This window comes from Drosophila yakuba, chromosome 3R (assembly GCF_016746365.2).
Source record: "Drosophila yakuba strain Tai18E2 chromosome 3R, Prin_Dyak_Tai18E2_2.1, whole genome shotgun sequence".
Lineage (NCBI taxonomy): Eukaryota > Metazoa > Arthropoda > Insecta > Diptera > Drosophilidae > Drosophila > Drosophila yakuba.
Window position 1 is genome coordinate 7,323,614 of NC_052530.2, and position 15,389 is coordinate 7,339,002.

The following is a 15,389-nucleotide window of genomic DNA, read 5'->3' on the forward strand; positions in this document are numbered from 1 at the left end:
ATATATCATTATTAGCGAGTTAGTTCCTATTGGAAGCAACCTCTCCTAGATTTATTTAAAATGATTTCTTTACCCATGTGGGATACCCTTTTACCCATCCCAAATAAAACATTTTCTGTTTAATTTTAAAATGTATTTACCTTGCGACACAATTACACAAGTCAGAGCACATTGTTGTATTTAAATATTAAAACAACATCATTTAGTTATTGTACAATAAAAAATATCTGCTTCCCTTTGCATACAAAAAATCTGAAACTGCACCTGATGATCTTATAAACTAAGTACGTCCTCATCAAACAAGAAGTTATAGTATAATATATGCGTGCGATCCCCGGACGGCACCGCTTCTAATGATTTTGTGAACATCAAAACTAGAAAGTATAACTTAAAGAAGCAATATGCTAATAATTTGTGTCCAAATGTTGTAGATAGTCGAAATATTAGTTGTATTTGTGGGTGGTTAGGTCTGTAGTTGTGGTTGGATAGTTTAAGCGCTGTTTTTGGCTAATGCGCCCTAAAGCGTTTCCGTCTCATATAAACAAACTGGTAGGCATAAGTACGTCGGCACACTTGCTGGCTAGTTAATGCACATTGATGATGGACTCGCGACCCTTTCCAACGCCCACCCAACGCACGGGCACACTCAGCTCGCTCTCCAGGAACCGGACATAGCTCTGGGCATTCTCCGGCAGCTCCTTGAAGTTACGCACATCCTCAGTGGATGTCTGCCAGCCCGGCAGCACGGCGTACTCCACCTCAATGCTTCCCAGCTCAGCTATGGTGCCGGGGAAGTGGTCAAGCTTTTCGCCATTAGGCTTCTTGTAAGCCACAGCCACCTTGATCTCCGGCAGCGTGTCAAGAATATCCAGCTTGGTGACACAGATGCAAGTGTAGCCGTTGACCAGCGAGGTGTACTTCAGCAGCGGTATGTCCAGCCAGCCACAGCGGCGCTTCCGTTTGGTTGTGACGCCGATTTCGAAGCCGCGTGTCTGCAGCAAGTCACCAATATCCTGGACAACGAATAAGGATATTAAGCAAAATTTTTCGAACGGCATTTACTAAGCTACTACTCACATTTAGTTGCTCGGTGGGGAACGGACCGTCGCCCACACGCGTCGTATAGGCCTTGACCACGCCAATTACCTCTCCAATCGTCTGCGGGGGCAGACCCAGGCCCGTGAGAACTCCTCCAATGCTGCAGTTGCTGCTCGTCACATACGGATACGTGCCGAAGTCAATGTCCAACATGGCCGCGTTGGCGCCTTCGACCAAGATAGTCTTTCCGTTGCGCAGGGCGGTGTGCAGGAAGCAAATGGTGTCCTTCACATAGGGACGCACCTTATCTGCGTAGTCCTTGTAGCGGGCCAGCTCCGCCTCTACGTCCACGTTAATCGATGGGAACAGGCGCACGTGCGTGGCCACAATCGACTTGAACCTAAGTGGATGTCAAATAGAGCGGTTAGAATCTAGGTTCCCCGAGTTCCCGGCCAAAACTCCTCTCACTTTTCACTGAACAGGTTGAAGTCTCCGAGCAACTCGCCCACTCGGATGCCGTTGCGGGTAGCCTTGCTAGAGTAGGCCGGACCAATGCCCTTCTTGGTGGTACCGAGCGACTTGCCGCCCTTCTCAGCCTCCTGCATGCCATCGACATGCTGATGGAAGTCGAACACCAGGTGGGCACGGTCCGAGATGATCAGCCGGTTCTCTAGGTGCTGCAGCCCCTTGGCTTCGTTCTTCAGCACCTCGTCGAACAGCGAGGGCAGGTGAATGACGACGCCATTGCCTGCAAATGTTCATGTATTTAGTATTCGCAAAGGCACTGGATTCAATGGATAAACCACGAACAAACTGCAGTTAGCAGTCATGTGATTGCAGGGGAATTGTGATTTACTTTCTTTTAGGGGTTTCCAAATCTAAGTTTTATTGCGATTGCCGTGAAACGCACTTGGGTAAATGGGCAACTGTATGTATGTTTTAGTAAAGCAACTATTACGGTCAAAAATTTCCCAGACCTTCTTAGTGTTTTAATGCTTTTATAACCGTTCTTCGTTAATCACATAAGTTAGCGTTCAATAAATGTACTTTCTTTGAGAGTCCTATAAAAATAATCAAGATAAGACGTTCTTTGTTCAACTTTAATGTCACATAAGAACTGTTCTAACAGTAGAGAGACTGGGCTGCCTTCAGAGGCTGATATCTATAGCGCGAAGAGACATTGTTGCATAATACACGAAATGGGGAGTCCATGGAACCAATTCGGAACTCATAACGCCAAGGCACGCGAGCCGGCTCAACGAACGGGGTCGACGAGTTCCGAGCGGTTAGGAAATTAAAAATAATAAGTTAATTGCCTGATTAGAATAATTTTCCGCTTCATGTATGTAAGGCTCGGTGCTTTTGTGGCTGAGTGTCATAAACGATATCTAAAAGGCAAAAGCTCTTGGGGAATGGTTGAGGGGTTTCACTGGCTTTGTGCGGTTGGTTCTGACTATCTCGTAAATTAGTCTTGTGACAAACGATGACAATGCGGATTGGCTTGTTGCTCTGTGCAAACAATCCCACCCACAACCACACACCCTTCCCGCAAGATCGATAAAACTTTGACAAAGTTGCGATTATATTCACAAACTGGCGACCTTGGCGTTGACAGTCGGTGACGTCACTGGTACTGGCAGGCACAAAGGTAATATTCCTTTTGCATATCCTACTCGGATTTAATTATCTCAATTGCTTATCTACAGAAATAGAACAGAGAAAACCTTTTGTTTTCAGGGTCATACGGCGTACCAAAGTCGAAAAACAGCCCGACTGACCCGCAAGCCAAAGTCAATGATGCACTAAATCTGTGCCAGAAATTCCTTGCCTACATCTGACTTTGTATATATCGGACTATACATATGTTTGTACACATATAGCTGCATATATGTATGTATATATGTTGGTTCGATACATTCAATTTCACTTTGCCGCAGAGCGAGTGAAAACTAAAAGCAAAACAAACCGACAACAGACCGTATATTTACGACCTATACTGTATGCGAAAATTCTGTATATGTGTCTATATATGTATAAATAATAGATAAATAAAACTAGGGAGAATGCGGCGAACGAAAAGAATAGGGGAATAGAGTTTCATTGACAATTCTTTTCTTAAAACTCTGCAAAAATATTCCAATAAAAAGAATCAATAAAAATTAACCAAGAATATATTTCCAAAGTTTGGAAGCTAAAGCTTTACTGGTTTGAGGTATGCACAGATTTATATAGGATTCGGAACGCAATAAGCTAAAACCCGCATTCATAACTAAGATCTTGCACAAATCCTTGCAGATCCTGGCCTATATTTCCCAACCTAGCATCCCAACTTACCAATGACGGAAACGCACTTCTCGTTCACCACACCACTGGGCAGGAGATGGAAGTCGAACTCCGTGCCATTAGCCACCACAGTGTGTCCAGCGTTATTGCCGCCCTGTGGATGGGAAAGATTAAAAAATTGAGTTTCCCAGATATACAAAGTAGATCCAGAGGTAGATATACATAGGTGTTGATATGCAAAATTAGCATTATTTGTTTTGCTTTCGTCGAACAAACGACGAGCGAGAAGAAAAACAAAGATTGTGAGAAAAATAAAAAAATATTATATGTAGGTGTATTTTGCAAATTGAACCACACAGAGCCCATCGAAAGGGGTATCTACATACATACATATGTATGTCCCTATGTACATACGTATTTGTCCCACGTGCCCACAAATATCAAATGACAATAAACGGAAAACGTTTCCACACATACAAATAACTACGACCATTTCACGTAAGCACTCGAGAAATTTAATGTGTTTTTCCGTTTCATTTTGGCAACTGTACAGAAGTGCCTACATTTTGCTAATCTAACGAAAACTGTTTTCTATGTGAATAGACTGTCAGCGTCAGGAGAATACGAAATGGGAGATTAGCGGCAGCAGAAGAGTACGAATTCTGGAACCTTCACAAATCATTGCTAAAAACCAAAAACAAGATAATCAAAATGTTTACGCAGTGCCAAGGAGAGGGCTTATATGTAGCTTATAGTCCGGGTCTACGATAAGATACGGGAAAATTGCGAGATCGCGCACGGAGCTTCCCTTACATGCCCCGGATCGAGTTCCCGTCCGTGGACCCTGACCTTTCGCGACGCAAAATGCGAAATTCAGAACAGAGGGAACATACATATACATATGTAGTATGTATAATAATGCTCCAGTCAATAATCGCCGCAAGGGGCGTGTCAGTCGTGTGACTCAATGCGATTATCAACTGGCGATGGTATTATATAAGGAAACTGATAAGACTTCGATTCCCCTAAAACACTAGGTTGGAATCCGCTCTTGGCCGCATATCGTCCATTGAACTGCGTAGATGCTTCCGAGAAATCAACAAGTGGCCGGACATAAACAACCCGCTATAAGCAGGCAATTCCCTAATCCCACGGATGCTTGTATAGCCCTCCCAAAGTTCTGAAAACTAGAGATTATTCTGCACGATTGCATTTCCAGAGGGGCTCTACGAGCTCATTCTTCTGAATGATGTTGGCGGTTATGTAAACCAGCACAGATGTGTGAAAGAGGGACGGGGATAGGAATTAACGTCAGGCACGAAAGAGACGGCCAGCACCAGTGACGAATTCTGCTGCGCCAGCATTGTTGGCAGACTTGCTGACGGAATACAAGTGCTGTAGGCTATTGGTTAGCAGAAAATTTGTTGGCGGGAAATGCATAATTTGTAAATCAGTGAGAATTTGCTGACTTCTGTTTAAAGAACTCAGCACTAAAGTAGATATTGATATTTATTACGTTGCATAAGAAGTAATTTTTCTGGCTTAAAGATATCGCAAAAATAATCTACCTGCCTTTTAAACCCGAATGCGAGTAAAACTTAATTTAAAGTTCACTTAATGAGTTACATTAGTTAGTAAGACAAAGAATCGAAAGCTATAGTAAGAAATCCAGATTTAAGCGGCATGCTACTCTCTTTTTCACTTCATGGACATAATATTCATTATTTTAGGAAAACCCATCAGAACAAAACAAAATTAATCTGTAAAGTAGCTATTTTCATTTTAAAATAGTTTGGTCCAGAGATCTTTTTGACTTAATAATGCTAACTACTCGTACACCTGTCAACTATGCTAGTTCCTGACCTCTGAAACAAGCCAGATTTTGCGAGAAATCCGCTGCGCCGGCAGCAATGCGGCATACAGACCAACACATGGGAACGCCAATGGAAGTAAAAGGTGGAGCAGAGGAGAGTGCACGGGGAGAGGAGCACACATGCGCGCTCTGCACGAACACTTGGACAAACAGGCTCACGGGCGGACGCACACAGACGCAGCCACATGGCGGGATGGCAGAATTGATAAATACAAATGAAAAAGCATGCGGCGGCGGCGGCCGAAAAGAGCGATAGTGAGACTGTCGGGTTGGAAAAAGGTGGCTCATCTGGTGAAATACGCAGATGCTGGCTAGGTGACTGGGTTACTGGGCGCCTAGATTTAGATGTCCTTGGGCAAGGATATCGCACGTTATCAATGGCGGTTTTCCCGATTTGACCATTATTCCGGATACGCCATGTTCTCACCTGACACCTGCAGACGATGTCCACATCGGAGGCCAGCATGTCCACCACTTTGCCCTTGCCCTCGTCGCCCCACTGGGCGCCCAGGACGACATCCACCTTCGACTTGTACATCTTGGTGCGGCCCTGGTGCAGCTGCTCGTAGTGCGTGCCGTTGGTGGCGCTGGTTGACATTTCCCCGGAGTGGAACAGAACGGATCAGATCGGATCGGAGCACGGACACGGATCTCGGGCACTTGGAAGTCGTTCGCGAACACGTTGTGATTATTCTCTGCTGGCTGCGCTCCACCAGCATTTGGCTATAAAGCAAACAGAGAGTGGCCTGGTGCGGGCGGACGGTCCTACTGCGCGCGCCATTTGCGCCCGCCGCACGGCATGGTAACACTAAACGCGTTGCGTGGGTGGAGTGTTACGGTCATATTGCAGTCCTTATTGTTTACGCACATTTTTATATATATATTTGAAGAGATGTTTTGCATTTAAAAAGAGGATTTCAGATCTCTCACGTCTTTATGTTTTAACTGTTTTTTAATATATTATATCTTATTATTCATATCCTTATCATTCAATGTCATATTTGAGTGCATGTTAAGTTCGTAAATTTATGAATTTATGTAAAAAGATTATTAAAACTGTTTAAAATCATTTAAATCAATAATCATTTATATCAATTTGTTTATAATTAATTTTGATAAGGATTTTATGCAAAAAGAATTTTGAGAGTTTGAGAATGATTTAACAAATTAAACCCAGCTTTTCAAATAATTAAACCGTACTAGCTGTCTACAAACACAAAAGATTCATTAAAACAGTATGAAAACTAATGACTCACATTTGAAAAGTGGTTATTTATCATTACCAAACGAAGCATGGTTACGGTCACACTACAGGGATCAGCTGTTAGCGGCCGCATTAGTTTGTTTATTCTATTTTGTTTGACCATGTCGGAAGCAGATGAAAAGTGTCATTTGTAAGTAGACAACTAGTAATAATAATAATACTTGTTCTATATATAATAAATCTCCTGCAGCTGCCGGGAGGTGTCCTTCAAGTACACTTGTCCCAAGTGCAATGCTTTGTACTGCAGTGTGGGATGCTACAAGTCCAAGGAGCACCTAAAATGCTCCGAGGCTTTCTACAAGTCCTGCATTCAGGATGAACTGACCCAAAACACGGTAACGCAGGAAAGCCAGGAGGACATGCGGAAAATATACGATATACTAAAGAGGATGAGAGAGACGGACAGTGGCTTCAATCCCCAGGACTTTGATACAGATGGCCTGGAGAATTCTTTGGATTCAGATGAAGGAGAGCCAGAAGAAGATGATGCAGAAGAAAACGTCGCCGAAGGGCATATACTTGATGAAGATGCGGAGGAAGACATTGCAACTCGACTGAAAGGCGTTGATATCAACGATGCGGATGAAGTTTGGAGCAGGCTAACTACGGAGGAGCAAGAGGAGTTCCAGAAACTAATCACCAATGGGGATATAATGAAGCTTATGCCAGACTACAAACCCTGGTGGCTCAAGCCGAAGAACTCTAAGATTGTGATTATACCTACACCCGAAGAGGCTGCCAAGAAAGAAAGCTCTGTTCCCGAAATTTGCAAGAGCATTGCCAAATTCTCCGATATATGCAAGAAAACTCCTTCGCCGTGCCTGCACTACAATTTGTGGAACATCCTTAGCGCCTATGCTTGTGTGGCTCGTTTTTTTGGCGGCGAACAGAGAACAAATGCCAGTGAAGCGGTGGCCCATCTTGTGAATCTCAGCGCCTCCCTGAAGTACGGCACCAACTTTGAGGATGCTGAGGACGCCATTGTCTCTGTCGAGATGGAGGCCATTACCACGGGAAATGGTCCGGCGGGTGCTGCTGCAGTTGGAAGTGCTGCAGCAGGAGCTAATTTCCTCGTCGAGAACAGAGAGCAACTGCAGCAGGATGCCCGTCAGTTGATGGCTACGAAGGATCACAAGTTGGCCGCCCTTAGCGATGTGCTCCATTTACTACAGCAGACGAAGGCAATGAGTCGCCGACAGAATGTCCAGGAAGCGGAGTTCCAGAAGCTATTTGCTTTGGCCAGCGGAAGTGTGCAATTGGATCGCACCAAACTGGCTCAACTGGTTCGGAAAATGGAGTTCATGCTGGCGTATGTGGCGCGGGAAGAGGTCCTTTAAATAATCCTTCAGAATATACATTTCGAAATTGCTTCTGGTTTTAAATTATCCTCAAAGATAAAAGCGGTCTTTGTCATTTTAGCTCTTTTGGGTTTTTTCTGCAGTTCATAATAAGAAGAAACGTAAGTATTGCACCGATTGGTATTTGAATATTTTATTGTATTTAGGAATTCAAATACAACTAACGAAAATTAGTTAAATTGGTCAATGATAACATCTTCTTGATTTTAAATGGAGGTAGAGGGAAGAGTGTAATTCCTTTGTAATTTAAATTCAATTATATTTTTTGGGTGCTATTCTATAAGTAATTTCGAAATTACAATTGAACGCGTTCGTTTATATTGAAAAATGCATTAAGCGGCTTTAATTTTTGTTTGATTTCTTGTTCGATTACAAAAGTACTAGAGAAAATAGGCGCAAGCACCAACCAAAACGAAAATTTCGTTATAAACTTCACCAATTTCTTTGGTTAATTTCATGCTAAATCACCCTGCACATGGGAATCATTAAACTTGGCCATGTTAATACAGTATTACATTTTTCTTTTTGTTGTATCAAATATCACTACCTAAAAAATAAAACTAAATTTAAATGTCCATGTTATTTAAGATCGATCTATGGGAATAAAAAAAATTTTTTAAATGGTCACCCTACAATTGTTAAGTGCTTTCTTCAACCAATCAAAAAACCACAGACGTCTTAAAAATTAATTTGTATTTTAAATAACATTCGGTATTTTTTTGGTAGTTATTAAACAGTATTTGCAGCTAGCCGCGAGGTAAATTTTAATTGTCACAAAACGGTCATACCGTACATAGTTTTTTAGTTGGCGATTCCAGACACACACTCAAGTTGCAGTGCTTTTTTACGCTATTTTGTTATTGGTAGGTTGTCGCTCTGTTTCGGAATTAGCAAGTGCCAGAGACCTAAAGCCAAGGATTATTTAATAACCGATTTAAATGCAATGCAGCTGCAACATCAGCAACAACAAAACCGATCGCAGTTTAGAACATTTCGTGTAAACGCGTTTGGGTGTAGCGGAATTTCGCTTCCCGTGTGTTTCTGTGTGTGTGTGTGTGACCTAGCCGAGCGTGTGTGCGTGTCGGTGTGCGTCTGGCAACAACAAAATCCAATCGGCCAGCAAGTGTTCTTCGTACGCTCCGCCTGCTAAAAATTAGTGCACAGCGAAAGCATTTTAATCGCAGCGCCCAAGAAGACCTTATGTAAGGTGTGCTGGAAAACGATGCAAATATTTACAGTAAAAACGGTCGAGACAAGTTCAATCTCAAAGATAAACGAGTTTCTCGATAGGGTGGTGGAGGGGGACTTCTTATCGCCTAAGTGTGCGACGTGTTAGTTTAGATGTGCATGTGTATATGTATATGTGTGCGTTTGTGAGAGCGCCGTAAAGTTGCTTATCTATCTCCACAAATATGCGAAGTATGCGTCAACCTGTTTGTAAACTTTCTGCTGGCCATTTTCACTCACAAAACACGAAAATCGCACAAACCCGCGATCCTATATTTATATTTATAGCCGATGATGGGGGAAACCCGTAAGCGCATCGTGCGCCGATGACGCCCAAATCAAGTCAACCCGAGATTCAAGATTCCAGAATCTTCAGCCTTAACATCAGTCGTCAGCCATCTACATATGTGTGTAGATTATTACATTCCAGCAGAGGTTATTATACATATATAAACAAGAAAGCATGTATATGACCGGTCAATGCTGCTGAGAATTTAACCGTTATTCACCATAGGGGTGTGTGCGAGTGGAACTCAAACCACTGCATTGTTTACAAACAGCTGATGCAGGGAGACTCCACCGATAAGATACCCACTTTTCCCATCGCAAAGTATTAAAACATGTAGCATGCTACACAGAAAGAATTGAATTCTGAAATGTTGTCACAATACGATTCATGTTACATCTCAAACTCAAATATTAGTACCTCATTTTAGTAGGCTAGAAAGTTATTCAAATTGTTTGGATGCCAACAGGGGATGCAGGACAATTACCTTGATAAGATGTACAGAGAGAAAACATTATCTGTGTTTCGTAAAAAAATTAATTAAAATTGAAACTTAACGCTTATTAAATTTATAAAATGAAAAATTAGTGTAAATAACGTCGAGATGTTGAACTTCCTTGTTTGCACTTCCACTCGACTATAGTTCTCTCTTGTTAGTAATAATTTGGTCAATTTTTAACTTATTGAAATTTCCTAAATTTCTTAGTATTCCAATTTTAAAATAATAAACAGATAAATATGAACTATTCGCAGAGTAGCCTGCAAAGTTTCACAATGAGTCAGGGGTGATAAGTCCAGTCCTTATCAATGGGGACACTCGGCGAAACCGTCAAGAAATACGGTCGTTGATAAAGCTCCAATAATTAAACTTCTGCCTGTTGCATCAATGAGAAGGAATTTCTTAATCGAAACAAATTGGGCAAACAAGAAATTTACTCAGAGACTCGTTTGGGTTCACTATAGTATATCGTTTAACAAACGATTTGTTGGTCTTAGCCAAACACTATAAAAATACAAGTTTGCATATAAACAAAGAGCTTTTTGTTGTTGCTGCTGTGTGGAAGTTTTTTATGGCCGCCATGGCAGTGTCTATATACGTAACCAGAACTCATATTTTACGATTATTGCGCTTAAGCCCCTCGTGTGTGATTGATTAATATTAATTGGAACCCACAGGAAATGTCCCACCATAGCGATGATCAGCTCCTGCAGGCTGGAAGCGATTCCTTCTGGGAGCCCGGCAACTATAAACGCACCACCAAGCGGATCGAGGATGGTTACAAGTGAGTGGAGAGACTTTATTACCAAAATGTCGTCAAATTCCTTCATAAGACACAATTGGCTTTATATTCAAAAACATATGCGTAGCTGCAATACATTCGTTTTTTAACGTTTCTGTAATACCAATTGGTATTGGTATATGATAGTAGGGCATGCTGTGTCATCACATTGTTTTGAATACAAATTTACAGCATGTCGTCTCTATGTGTAAAGTAATTTAATAAGAGATACAGACCTATTAACGCGTGTTTTAGTATTAACTCAATTTGGTCCACTTATGATTACATTTTTCACATTTTCCAATTAGCTCTGTATTCTAGTGATACAGATATTGTTATTATATACATTTTTATTATTATACATTAATATGCATTTTTTATAAGTAGACTGGCTAATTATTGATAGCTTAAGTTCGTTTCTCCATGTGTATTGCACTGGGCGACGCTGGGTCATTGCCAGCCGAGTATATCGGCACCCGAACCAAAACCCAAGCCCAAAAGCCAAACCGGTTTGCATTATTATGATTCTTGTCTCATTCCGCAGACTCTGCAATGACCTACAGCAACTGATACAGGAGCGTGCCGACATCGAGAAGGGATATGCGAAAAGCTTGCGCACCTGGTCAAAGAAATGGGGTGAACTCATTGAGAAAGGTAAGTGGACAGAAGGGGATGTGGGTGGCGGGATAAGACATCATCAGTTGTGGAAGCCTTCTGTTTGCTAACACTTATTCACGAGCTAAAAGCCCAGTGGAGCATCAAGTGACCCGCTCGCGTTTAATTCCCACCACTTATTTGGCCCACTGGCTGTTCTTATTTTCTACATTCTGTACATCATTCTGAGCATTGTTGTTGCCGTTGTGCGATAAGTGGCTTAAGCTATTAATGGTTTTTTTTTACGTTTTTCCTTACCTCGTTTTTGTCGGTTGTATTCTGCAAAAGCTGCGTACTGTGGTTCAAAATTGCTATACCAATTTATTTAAGTATGTTAATGAGCGGAGCAAGCAAAGTGTTTCGATTAACTTACATAAACATATGCATACACTCCCACTTTGTTCTGAACATTTTAAATCGGCAGCGGAAGTCTCAAATTTGTATAGGAAAAGAAAAAATAAACAAAGAATCAAATGTCCGTGTTCTTCTGCTTTATAATAAAATAAAATTTTTGAATTTATTGACATTGCTATTCCTTCAGAAATTTCTATACCTTCTCCGATTCTATGATTTTTAAGCAGTGGGTCGGGCCCGCAGTAGTAGTTACAGGCAACGGCGGTAATAATCGACTCATACTCCTTGTTTTGGGAATTGGGTCTCTAACCATTTTTGGCGGATGTCCGGCACAGTGTGCGCGCTTCTTCGTGAAATGAAATTTAGTACAGCGCTGGCGAAGTTAGAAACGGCTTTGCCCGTTGTTTCTATTGCTGTTATTTTCTGTGACCACCTCTGCACGGAATTCTCAGTGTCCACTTTCACAGTAACCAGCGATGGCAATTGCAAAAGCGACCACCACTTCCTCCGCCTCCGAGTGCTCTTTGAGTTTTCTTATTTGCGAGGAATTTGCCTAGCTGTGTCTAGCCAAAGATACAGATACGAATACAGATGTAAATACAGATACATTCTCAGATACAGATACAGATACGGAGACTGGGAGGCAGAAGCGCTGGACAGTGGCCCATTACTCGGCACCAAAGCAAACCGGCACCAAGCGACGCTTGAAATGGTTTCAAAAATCAATGCGACGTGAAAATAGAACGAGTTATTTGTGTGCTAAGCGTCTCAATTTCTTTATCTCTGTCTGTGCGTTTTTTCACATGGGGCATTGGGGATAGTGAGTCGTTAGGCAAACGAGTTCCGTGCACTGCCAATTATAAGACGAGCATCATATCAATTGGATTGCCGTGTGTTAGGGGTCCAATAAAAAATGCCAAAAATGTACGATGTTCCTTCCATAGCAGCACCCATACAAGCGCTCGTTCTTCGGGCATATTATATTTGCCATAGCTATAGCTATGGTTACATATGTACATACATATATATCTTGCGGCTGCGGCTGATTAGATAAACCAATCGCCCGAGGGGCTCACGGTGACGTCAGCGGCAAACAGCTCGACTTGGTGACATGCTTGTAATCTGTTGTTAATTGAAAATTGCTAGAAGAGATATGTAACCCATGCCTGATTTGTTCCAGGTCCGGAATACGGAACTACGGAGGCAGCCTGGAAGGGCGTGCTGACGGAATCGGAACGCATCTCCGACGTTCACATGAAGATCAAGGACAATCTCTGTAACGATGTGAACAGCCAAATAAAGACGTGGCAGAAGGAGAACTACCACCACACGCTCATGCAGATTAAGGAGCGCAAGGACCTGGAGGATCTGTTCAAGAAGGCCCAGAAACCTTGGGCCAAGCTGCTGGCCAAGGTCGAGAAGGCCAAAGCGGACTACCATTCGGCCTGCAAGACGGAGCGCAGTGCTACCAATCAGGAACGCAATGCCAATGCCGACAGCTCGTTGTCTCCGGATCAGGTAAGGATCTTCCAAAAATCAAAAATAATTTGTCGTCATATGATTTTATACTCTTATGTTGACACAATCCTATTTTAAATATTACAGCACAGCCACAGCAATAGTGTAATTATATATACAATTATTATTAGCTGTTAGTTGCTGGATTTTCTCAATTTTATGTTCACACCATTTCTCAACTCCTAATTAGGTAAAGAAAATGCACGATCGAGTGCAAAAGACCAAAGATCAAGTGCAAAAGTGCCGGGAAAAGTACGAGCAGGCGATTGCTGAAATCACCAAATACAATTCGGTGTACATCGAGGACATGACATCCGTGTTTGATAAGTGCCAAACCTTTGAGAAGACGCGGTTGCAGTTCTTCAAAGAAATCCTGTTCAACGTGCACTCGTGCCTTGATCTCACGAAAGTGCAAAGGTGCGAAAAGAATATAACTTAACCATGACTGAGCTATTTTAAAACACTTTTCATGGTTTACAGCCTGCCCCAAATCTACGAGGAGTTCTCCCACACGATCAACAATGCAGACCAGCAGAAAGATCTAAAATGGTGGTCGAACAATCACGGCATTAACATGGCCATGAATTGGCCATCATTTGTGGTGAGTGTTCTGTTTTACTGAAGCCCAGTTCAGCCGTTAATGGAACTTCCGCTTTCTTGACAGGAATACACGGAGGAGTTCCGTGACATTGCCAAGGGCAACAAATCAAAAGAGGCATTGCCGGCTGCACCCATCACGCTCATCAACCAGCGACCTGTGGCCGAGGATGTGCACGTAAGCTAGTTGACCAAACAGTAGTTAATTTCTGACTAAGCCAACTCTTCAGCAGGAATACCCCCAGACAAACAGCCTGAGGAAGAACACTAGCACCTTGAGCAGTGTCAGCAGCAGAGCGAGTGTGAAAAGCGAAGTAGCGACCACGCAATCCTCAGCCACCACATCGGAAGCCAAAACATCGGCAGCAGTTGCCGGCGCTGCGACAGCAACGGCAGCAGCGGCTACAGCGGCCTCCAATCGCAACTCGACCGTAACGTAAGTTGAAACAGTTTGTATTGTTTTGAATTACACTCGGCCTGATGGCTGGATAGCTGGCTTGCTCGCCAACCCAGAGACACGTCGCGTTGAATGCGCTCATTTTCATTGAACTAATTGATTTCAATTTGTATACACAGCAACGGCAACGGCAAAGTCGATGCAAATCCATTCGACGAGGAGGAGGAGTGGGACGAGGGCGACAACGTGCTGGTGGACAACGGTGAGCCGGGCGTGCCGGTCAAAGCGCTGTATGATTACGAGGGCGCTGAAAGTGATGAGCTCACATTCAAGCAAGGTGTGTGGAAGCCCTCCATATGATAATCTCCAACGGTCACCGCTCACCGCTCGTTCACCCTTTTACTTTGCTCTTTTAGGTGATGTTTTCGAGAAGCTCGAAGATGAAGACGAACAAGGCTGGTGCAAGGGACGCATGAATGGACGCGTCGGACTGTATCCGGCGAACTATGTGGAGACCGCGTAAGCCGGCGTAGGGGAATAGTGGAAGTCGTTAAGCAGTTATATACACGCAGATATGTATATGCAGCATAACAGAAAGGTTAGAGACGCATTACGGATTGCGTATACAGTAAAAGAGTCGTTGATGAAAAAATTACCATACATATGTATTAGAAATTGTTATGAGCAATCGCTTGCACTATTCGTACTTATCCGAACGATAGTGCGGCATCTGAAGCATTGGGCATCGAATAAATGCAGCGATCCCGATGCCGATCATTCAACCAACCTACCAATCAACTCACCAACAGTAGCAATGCGGCCGTTAGCAGGTCGATACGAACATGCAGATATGTAACAGAAAACTTAGCAAAAGTCGTCAACAGAACAATAAGTGTAAACGTCAATGTATGAAATGACATTACAAATTAAATGTATTATGTAATTTATGCTATGTATAACAAACTGAAACTGAAATTATGTATTTTTTGTCACGATGCGGCCGCAATTTTACTCCCTCTCTGTGCCGTAAACCTTTTTTGTGGTCAGCCGGGAGGCGCAGCGTAGTCTTTGGCATATTTAGATATTGTACATGCATAGCATTTGTAATGCGTTTCTGGAACATTTTATTATTTATGAAGTTTTGTGTATGCATACGTGTTGGATTATGTATACTGTAAATGTACATTTTTAAATGACTTAAATTATTGAAATAAAAAAAATCAAAACCCGATTGTGATTTCTTCAGTTTATTTGGGTCTG

At 42.5% G+C, this 15,389-nt stretch overlaps 3 protein-coding genes and 2 long non-coding RNA genes across 7 annotated transcripts; 3 read left to right on the forward strand and 2 right to left on the reverse strand.

Annotated features, from left to right (window-relative positions):
• Window positions 1–118: 118 nt before the first annotated feature.
• LOC6535853 (adenylosuccinate synthetase) lies at window positions 119–5,922 on the reverse strand. Its single transcript, XM_002096436.4, has 5 exons — window positions 5,622–5,922; window positions 3,373–3,475; window positions 1,507–1,786; window positions 1,078–1,438; window positions 119–1,013 (listed from the first exon to the last, which is right to left on the reverse strand). Exons 1-5 carry the CDS (start codon window positions 5,790–5,792, stop codon window positions 585–587), a joined length of 1,344 nt encoding a protein of 447 aa, XP_002096472.2. The 5' UTR covers window positions 5,793–5,922; the 3' UTR covers window positions 119–584.
• Window positions 1,792–3,447, forward strand: LOC120322022. Its single transcript, XR_005561775.2, has 2 exons — window positions 1,792–2,686; window positions 2,745–3,447. It is a non-coding gene; the product is annotated as an uncharacterized LOC120322022 (long non-coding RNA).
• Window positions 5,923–6,426: 504 nt separating the features above from the next.
• LOC6535854 (zinc finger HIT domain-containing protein 2) lies at window positions 6,427–7,858 on the forward strand. The gene is made up of 2 exons (XM_002096437.4): window positions 6,427–6,588; window positions 6,649–7,858. The coding sequence occupies exons 1-2, from the start codon at window positions 6,488–6,490 to the stop codon at window positions 7,793–7,795; spliced, it is 1,248 nt and encodes a 415-aa protein (XP_002096473.3). The 5' UTR covers window positions 6,427–6,487; the 3' UTR covers window positions 7,796–7,858.
• Window positions 7,859–8,559: 701 nt separating this feature from the next.
• On the forward strand, window positions 8,560–15,360 carry LOC6535855 (protein kinase C and casein kinase substrate in neurons protein 1). 3 transcript variants are annotated; one of them, XM_015191914.2, is made up of 10 exons: window positions 8,560–8,679; window positions 10,506–10,612; window positions 11,154–11,263; window positions 12,798–13,135; window positions 13,326–13,552; window positions 13,616–13,736; window positions 13,800–13,910; window positions 13,963–14,168; window positions 14,309–14,466; window positions 14,546–15,360. In XM_015191914.2, exons 2-10 carry the CDS (start codon window positions 10,509–10,511, stop codon window positions 14,650–14,652), a joined length of 1,482 nt encoding a protein of 493 aa, XP_015047400.1. In that variant the 5' UTR covers window positions 8,560–8,679; window positions 10,506–10,508; the 3' UTR covers window positions 14,653–15,360. The 3 variants fall into 3 exon arrangements, with proteins under 3 accessions (XP_015047400.1, XP_002096474.1, XP_015047401.1); XM_002096438.3 differs by having other exon boundaries at window positions 13,966–14,168; XM_015191915.3 differs by lacking the exon at window positions 8,560–8,679 and adding an exon at window positions 9,005–9,023.
• Window positions 11,296–12,791, reverse strand: LOC120322023. The gene is made up of 2 exons (XR_005561776.1): window positions 11,637–12,791; window positions 11,296–11,574 (listed from the first exon to the last, which is right to left on the reverse strand). It is a non-coding gene; the product is annotated as an uncharacterized LOC120322023 (long non-coding RNA).
• Window positions 15,361–15,389: the final 29 nt, after the last annotated feature.